Here is an 8,819-nt window from a genome sequence, read left to right on the forward strand (position 1 = left end):
TAACGTTCAAAAGTTAGATTTTTTTTAATTAACTTTTATTGCACAAGGATGCATTAAATTGATCAAAAGTGACAGTAAAAATGTTAAAAATGTTACAAAAGATTCTATTTCAAATAAATGTTCTTTCTAAAGAATCCTGAAAGATAAAATGTATCAGTTTCAACAGAAATCTGAAGCAGTGCAACTATTCTTTATCATCATATCAGAATGATTTCTGAAGGATCATGTGACCCTGAAGACTGGAGTAATGATGCTGAAAATTCAGCTTTGATCACAGGAATAAATTACACTTTACTATATATTCACATAGAAAACAGCTGTTTTAAATTGTAAAAATATTTCACTATTTTTACTGTATTTTTCATTAAATGCATCCTTGGTGAGCAGAAGAGACTCATTAAAAACATTACAACTCTTCCACCAACCTTTTAAAATGGTAGTGTATGTCTTTACAGTCTTAGTGTTTCTAATGCTCTCAGTAGAAAAAAATTCTACTACCAATAAACAATAAATAAAATTGTGGCAACAGATTACAAGCAATATTATTAATTAAATTCAACATATAAGAATTGAGTTAGAATTAATCAAATTAATTCATTAAAAGTCAACCATTTAAAATGTGTAAAATTAGCAAGCACCATTACAAAAACCACAAACTCACATAAAAAGCAAAGAATCAAACTGCACAACTAAACGAAACACTGATCACCATAATAGTGACTAAACATTTTCAATAAAATCAACATCTAAACCTCTGTTAATTCTTGTGTTTCTCTTTCCTTCAGTGATTCTGCTTGTTATCATCAGGGGTCTTTAATGATGGCAATAAAAAAATAGTTCTTAATTAATCTTTGACATCTGTCAATTATTCAGATATTTTTGTTTAAATTTTACTTGTTTTAAATGGTTGACATTAAAGGAATTAATTTGATTAATTCTAACTCTTTGTTGAATTTAACTAATAATATTGCTTGTAATCTCTTGCCAAAATTTTACGGAGTAGATATAGTGTATTACTTTTTATAGTGTCCTTTCAAAAACACATTGCCATATTCCAAAGAAAAACACTTTAATCTTTTGTCGAAATATGACCACTTCCTTTTTCACTCTGAGACAGATAAATAACAGCCACTTTTCTACAATCCACTGCATTCCCAAGGAGAAAATCCTGCCTTTTTTTTTTTTGTCTAGTCGAATATCCTGTTTTGCTCAGAAATGTCACATCACAGAAGAAGTCTTTAAATCAAGAGGAGCTTTTTACAAGTCATTTGTGCCATTGAAGTTTAAAAATACAGTTGTGATTGAATGAGAATGGCTGTAATTGTAGTCAGTGTGAACGCACCGCTGATGTGTACAATTATAACGTTCAGTCTGAATACAGGAATGAATCTGGAGAATAACAACGATGAGAGAGAAATCGTGACATCTCAGACACTCCAGGGAAAAGGCCATAAGAACACATTTAAACAGTCATTTTTGTCTGACAAACATGTATTGCATTTTGCATTAACCACTAGACAGTATTTTTCATTATCAAAATTAAAGGCCGCAAGCAGATATATATGAAAAAAATAAATAAAAGAAGCATAATAATAAATGAAAATGGGCAGAACGTGGTGATTTCTTGTCCTGGTCATTTGAATAATAGATAGAAAATGGGCTGAGAATGAGGCAACAAGCAAATTGCATTACACGTCGCTCGCTTCCATTAGCTAAATTAAACCGTTTTTGAAGATTTGCCATAAAAGAACGGGGAAAAGTCAACAGCACAAGTCATCTCAGAACTTTCACTGACCTTCAGAAACACTTCCAGCGCACGCAACCTAAATTTAGCTGCGCTTTCTAATGTTTCCCCTTACCTTACGTCAAATTTTCATCAAAATATATATCTTTAAAGGACTCGTTCAAAAGGCACTTTTCACAGTCGGAAGCATCTCACATCTGAAGAACAATATTCGGTTTCCCATCATGCGGTTGTTATTCTGCACGACTGCCGTTTTCAAAGGGCCAGCGTTTCGCTGTTAGGCTATTAATACATATTCAGAGCTCTTTCAGTTCTATTAATGATGAGCGAATCCTCTCGGGGAAATTGGGAAGTATGCACTCCAAATGTGAACTGTTAGATCTCACTAGCTAATCGAACTTGAGAGGGGTGACATTGTGAAGAAAAGCATGACATAAATATCATGCATAATGTTTTGCTTAAATTATTTACAACTGCCATCATGCATGAGACCGATTTGAATACCTGAGCGCCACCGTTCACATTCGAGAGGTCAAAGTTTGGTTCGTTAACATGCCTCCATTTGCCGCTGATGGCAGAAATGATGCATCTTTCCAAACAAACAAGTTGCTGAGAAGAGAAGCATTGCTGTTTCATTCAGGATCATGTTCTCCTATTACTCGATGCAGAAACATTAATCATATCCCACAGTCACAACGCTAATAAGCAGAAATGTTCTGTCTGAATGGCCATTTTAATGTCGCCAACAGCAGTGGCTTTTTGTTTTAGAATTTCAGGGAAGAGGAAAACAAATCAAGAGGCGTCTCATTTTAGGCCTTTCAGAAAAATACATGAAAAGATGCTGTACACCATCACAGGCTTCACACAGTTTCCCCTGAAAACACATTTTAAATTGCTGATAATGTTCACAAGAGTATAGGGTCCAAAAAAATCTGAGATCATGTTGAAAATCTGTCTTCATTTAAAGGGTTAGTTCAAGCAAAAATGAAATTCTTGTCATTAATCACTCTCCCTCATGTCGTTCCACACCCGTTCCAGATCTTCAGAACACAAATTAAGATATTTTTGATGAAATCCGAGAGGTATATGACTCGTCCAATAGAATCAACACTTTCAAGGTCCAGAAAGGAACTAAAGACGTTGTTAAAACAGTCATGTGACTGCAGTGGTTCAACCTTAATGTTATGAAGAGACGAGAATACTTTTTGTGCGCAAAAACAAAACAAAAATTACAACTTTATTCAACAATCCCTTCTTAGGTGTGTCATTATCCACAGTGAAGCTTCCGTGTTTACGTCCGAATGTCGGCTCGGTATTGGCCGAGGCTGATCACGTGATCAGCACAACGCATGCATGTGATGCTGACGCAGGAGCCGGCCAATAATGAGTCGCCGTTCTGATGTGGAAGCGCTGGACGTAAACACCGAATGATAATGACACAGAGATTGTTGAATAAAGTCGTTATTTTTGTTTTGTTTTTGCACACAAAAAGTATTCTCGTCTCTTCATAACATTAAGGTTGAACCACTGCAGTCACATGACTGTCTTTAGTTCCTTTCTGGACCTTGAAAGTGTTGATTCTATTGGACGAGTCATATACCTCTCGGATTTCATCAAAAATATCTTAATTTGTGTTCTGAAGATGAACGAAGGTCTTACGGGTGTGGAACGACATGAGGGAGAGGAATTAATGACAGAATTTCATTTTTGCTTGAACTAACCCTTTAAGGCGAGACACCCCAGGTGAATAGGGTAAAAGAATTAATTAATAGATATTACCGTTCTTCCCCAGTTGATTGATTACATTAAGAATTGCAAACATTTACTGTATTGCAAGTTTTCTGTTATGTTTAAATATGCAAATGAGGCATTATCTAATTAAATATGCACTAATTTGCATAAATTTCTAGAACAAAAATTAACATTGGATGAAGCCAGGTTTTTTTTACATATTAGAGTTAAAGGTTTTTACAGAGGATATCTCATTTTATCACACTATAAATCAGAAAATACTGTCAACAGCCAGAAAGAAAGAAAAAACAATCACATCTTTTTTAGGAATAAAGTGCTATAAGTGCTATAAAATATACACTTGAAAGTGTATTTTGAATTTTTTCTTTCCACCAGTCTGAAAAACACTTTATGAAAAGTCGAAAACCGCAAAATCTCAAAACTGACAGGTTTTTGCCTGGAGTGTCTCACCTTAAATCTGGAAAACTGTTTCGGCATTTAGAATAAAGATTTCTTTTTAAAGAAATTAATCGTTTTATTCAGCAAGAATGCATTAAATTATTCAAAAGTGACAGTAAAAACATTTATAATGTTTATGAAAAGATTCTATTTCAAATAAATCCTGTTCATATTAGATTTATATCTAAATGTATGATGGCTTCCACAAAAATATGAACTGTTTTCAACATTGATAATAATCAGAAATGTTTCTTGAGCAGCAAATCATCATATCAGAATGATTTCTGGAGGATCATGTGACACTGAAGACTGGAGTAATGATGCTGAAAATTCAGCTTTGATCACTGGATATAAATTACACTTTACTATATATTCACATAGAAAACAGCTGTTTTAAATTAAAATAATATTTCAAATTTTTTACTGTATTTTTGATTAAATAAATGCTGCCTTGATGAGCAGAAGAGACTCTTTCGCAAAACTTGCCTAAGTAAATGAGTGCAACTTTACTTGCATTTAAGCTCAAATTGCTTCTTGGAGCATCTCAAATCACGATCGTAAGTGTTTCAGTACTGCTGTCATTAAGAGAAAAGCACTGAGATGTTCTCAAATTCTTGTCATTTCTGCTGACAATTTCATTTGTATTGAATAAACAGAAGCATTTTCCCCAGTGATCTCAGACTTTGAGACTGTAACGTTTCAGACAAAAGCATCTCTTTCATCAGAAAAAGCCTCATCAGACGTTTTGTTGTCGTGCCAAAGCATATAATATCCTCTCAGAATAATTACGGGACTCAGGCATATATTCTCGACGTGTTTGTAATGCATATAATACCTCGCAGCTCTTTGAAAGTGTCCAGTGAAATCTATTCAAAGAGATCTTTCTAAAACGCTAAACTGAAACGTATGAATTTGTTTGTTGCATTAAACAACCCGCTTTGCTTTGTGCACCAGATCAGACTTGACAAACCGAGCAAATCTGCATTTCAAAGCCCGGCTTGTTACATATCTAATTACACGCAGGTAGAAAAAGGGTCAAGGAACCATGGCAACACCTGCTGCAGGCAGACATGCTGTCGCCATGTTAGTGAACCTGGACTCAACAGCAACATCAGGAGAGAGTAAATACACCTTTTATTCAGAAGCTGAACGTAAGCAATATGAGGGAAAACAATAGAGCCACAGAGAAACTACACGGGCATCCCTAGTCAAAAAAGGCAGGATTCCCAATGAAATTTCAGTCATAATTTAGTGCCAATCCTAAAAGTCTGAAAAGCAATTTTCTGTTTTGTTTGCTTCTTGGATTTGATTGGATTTCTTGCTACTGGACAGCAGGGTTATTAGAGTTAACTAAAAGCATGGTAAGCCTTTATAATGCATTATATTTTAATGCATTATTAGTGATGCAAATTATATTGCATCCAATGATCTAATGAATAATTGCAACCATAATAGATTATAAATATTCTCTTCATTGTCACACCTTTAGAAAGCATTAAAACAAGGAATCTGCAAATATTATAATGCATTTACCTTTGGTTACATTTACTTATGAAAAGATATAATGCATTATAATGTACTTTATGAATGCACATGAAAAGTGTTTCAAAAAACATCACTTGAAATGAAATAAACTTTAACTGATATAAAATGAACTTAATTTAGTTCAACTAGTTGCCAATGCAACATTTTAAATTTTCCTCTAGTTTAACGTGATGTACTAAAATAACTAACACTAAAATAAAAATGATTTAAAACTATAGACATATTTGTACAACAAAATTACTAAAACATTAACTAAAATTAAAGTGAAAACAGAAAATATAAAAAATAAAAATTGGTTCAAAAATATTAAAACAGTGATAGTAAAATAACTACTGGACAGTGATGTGTGTTCTTTGATGTCATGATCATTTTAATCTGTTGGCATAATATTATTAATAATAATAATAATACAGAATAAAATTGAATATTATTTCTATTGTGGATTGCATTCTATTGGGAAAGTATATGTGTTTTGTGTTCTATTGGAATAATGTCAAATAACAGACATTCCAATACAATTATTTTCATGATTTATTATTTCAAAATTTTTTCTTTTGTGAAATCAACTTCAGATAACATAATATTTTGAGTTTCTGTTGATTAAATCAATCACCTTTATTGTATTAACTCAAATTTTTAATTTCAGTGAAGCAGGTAACTTACTTTTTTTAAGTTAAACCAACAATTCTTTTTTTACAGTGAATAATATAACAGACTCAGTCATGATGGTCATAAAAAACATTTAAATAATAATTATTTCACTCTTTACTTCATCGCCGGCAAGGTTTTAAGCGTTAACCTTCGATGAATAAACTAGACTAGAGGAGAACCATACAACTCCAGAACCTGACTGAACATGTTCTCCTATTACTCTGGAACAACACGATGCAGAAACAATCATATCCTGGCCAGCAGAAATGTTCTCTCTGATGGGTAATGCCTGTCATTTTAATGTCACCAACAGCAATGGCTTTTTGTGTGAAACATCAGAGATGAAGAGATTCTAAACAAATCATGAGACGTCTCATTTCAGGCCTTTCAGGGACATTTGATCCTGTTGGTAATCGTAATAGTCCAACTGGGAACTTGTTTTTGTTTTGTTTTCTGTTGGAATACTAATACTACTATACACACACAAGCTTTAGGACTTTGATTAGGGGCGAATTGAAACACAATCTATTGATTAGGTCTACAAAAATCAATTGTTGCATGTAAATAATGCATACTTCCAGAACATTTACCTTCTCATATGTAAGTAACTTCTTTTCATTTTGTGCCCTGCTGGAATACTGTATAACGGGTCCGATTATAACAACAACAAAAAAAAATTCCATAAGAATCCTGTAGATAAACCTTTTTGACTAGAGATGAACTGGGAACACAATCAATCAGAAAAACTGAAATAATAATGCATACTTCTATTACGTTTACCTTCTCACATGTTCTTTTTTTGCTCAGTTGGTAACTTCTGTTAGTTTTGTGCCCTGCTGGAATACTGTAAGAAAATCAGGATCCTTTAGGACAGACTCCAAACTATATGACAAAAATTCCAATGGGAATCCTGTACACAAACCTTTGGGATTTTGACATGGGATGAACCGAGAATACAATCAGTCAGTCAGGAGGGTCAAAAAAAACAAATGTTGCACATAATCCTGTTCGTTTTGTAGTTTATATGCACAACTGTAGGGTTTCGAGTGTATAACCTCCAGCGAATAAAAAGTGCATTAGGCAACTCGAAATAAACGCGTCAATTCCAAGTTCAGCGTGATTGTCACTGCAAAACGGCTCCTTTGCTATTTGCTGCTCTCTTCTCCGGGGAATATGTCCTCGTAGGCGGGTGGCAACTCGATGTGAAGCGGGTAAGAGAACGGGTACGAGTGATTAAGCTCCGGATTGGTGGGCGAATAGCCCGGGAGCTCCATGCACGGGTGGCCCCTGCTTTGCACCTCCCCGTCCGCCTCGTCCAGCGCGTGAAACACCCCCAGGTTGATGTAGGACACCGGCTGGAACTCCGTGACCGCGAAGTCGCGCTCCTCGTTGAGGATAATCCGCGCGCTCCGCCGCTGCGTCCGGCGTCTCCGGAGAATCCGCTCCGCTTGGTAGCGCTTAATGATAACCAGGTTCATCAGCCCCAGGAGGCACTCCAGAGTGTTAAGTACGGTGGAGACCACCAGCCCCCGCTGGTACACCTTGAGCCCGTCGCACGCCGGGTTTACATCCACAGAGTCCAGGCAATAGTGCGCGTACTTCCTCTCCACCAGGGACACCGTGTCGCCATCCACCACCGCGCCCGAGAACGCCGTGAGGACCCCCAGAAGAAACACTAAGATCCCAAAGAGGAAGAAATTCGCACACCTGGGCTTGCCCCGGCAAAAGACCAGCGCCACCCCCATCAGCACCTGCCCGAGCGCCACCAGGATGCCCGAGTAGAACGCGCCGGCCGCGGTGCCCAGGTGGAAGTGCGCTCGCACCCTGGAGCCCAGCGCGATGCATTTGAATCCCACGACCACGGTGCTCACGGCACACACGAAGAGCAGACTGCTGGAGACGATGGTGCACAGTCCTTTGCCACTCAGCTTCATTATAATCCTCCTCTGCCTCCTTCATCCTCCTTTGTCCTCCTCGTCAGCTCCTCTGGAAGCGCTGTCAGTTGGTGACATGACTCGCCGGTGGTTGCGCTTCGCTTCTAGGATCTCCGACTCGCTCTTATTAATTATGGATAGGCTCCTTCTGCGGTAACGGCCCCCTAAATCCAACCCAGAGGTTGTGGTCACCTTCATGACCCTGTCGCTCCATCCATCCAGTCCCCTAAGGCGATGAAGCGCATCCCTCGCGTTTGATGCTGGAGAGGGAAGTGTCCTCCTCCCTCTCTCGCCGCGCGTTCATGCAGCACTGAGACCGAACTTGAGCTGGAGGCTGGAGATCAGGGGAAAGCGATCCGACCCCCTACTGGTCTCACTTACCAACTACTGAACGTGTCATAGAGGCTCGCGCACTGTTCCTCGTGATGTCACACTTCTAAATTACCGTCTCGGTTTAAATATAACAACGATAACAGCGTGTCATCATCATCATCATCATCAGGAGCTCCATATGCAGCGGATATATATATGCTACTCATTGAAAATCTACACTCTAAAAATGCTGGGCTAAAAACAACCCAAGTTGGGTTGAAATGGGGTTGTTTTTTAACCCAGCGGTTGGGTTAAATGTTTGCCCAACGTGCTGAGTAGTTTTATTTAACTCAACTATTGTTTAAAAATGACTATATGACTGGCTTAAAATTAACCCAAAATGGTTGGAAATTAAAAATCACACACATAATTAGAGACAACAA

General features: G+C 37.2%; 1 protein-coding gene across 1 annotated transcript; it reads right to left on the reverse strand.

Moving 5' to 3' along the window:
- Window positions 1–5,051: 5,051 nt before the first annotated feature.
- Window positions 5,052–8,613, reverse strand: LOC125266891 (transmembrane protein 271-like). Its single transcript, XM_048188000.1, has one exon. The coding sequence runs from the start codon at window positions 8,062–8,064 to the stop codon at window positions 7,276–7,278; it is 789 nt and encodes a 262-aa protein (XP_048043957.1). The 5' UTR covers window positions 8,065–8,613; the 3' UTR covers window positions 5,052–7,275.
- Window positions 8,614–8,819: the final 206 nt, after the last annotated feature.

Source organism: Megalobrama amblycephala, linkage group LG4 (genome assembly GCF_018812025.1).
Source record: "Megalobrama amblycephala isolate DHTTF-2021 linkage group LG4, ASM1881202v1, whole genome shotgun sequence".
NCBI classification, from domain to species: domain Eukaryota; kingdom Metazoa; phylum Chordata; class Actinopteri; order Cypriniformes; family Xenocyprididae; genus Megalobrama; species Megalobrama amblycephala.

Bases quoted from the DNA above. Each gene is read 5' to 3' on its own strand.
- LOC125266891 (XM_048188000.1), bottom strand. From the start codon at position 8,064: ATGAAGCTGAGTGGCAAAGGACTGTGCACCATCGTCTCCAGCAGTCTG.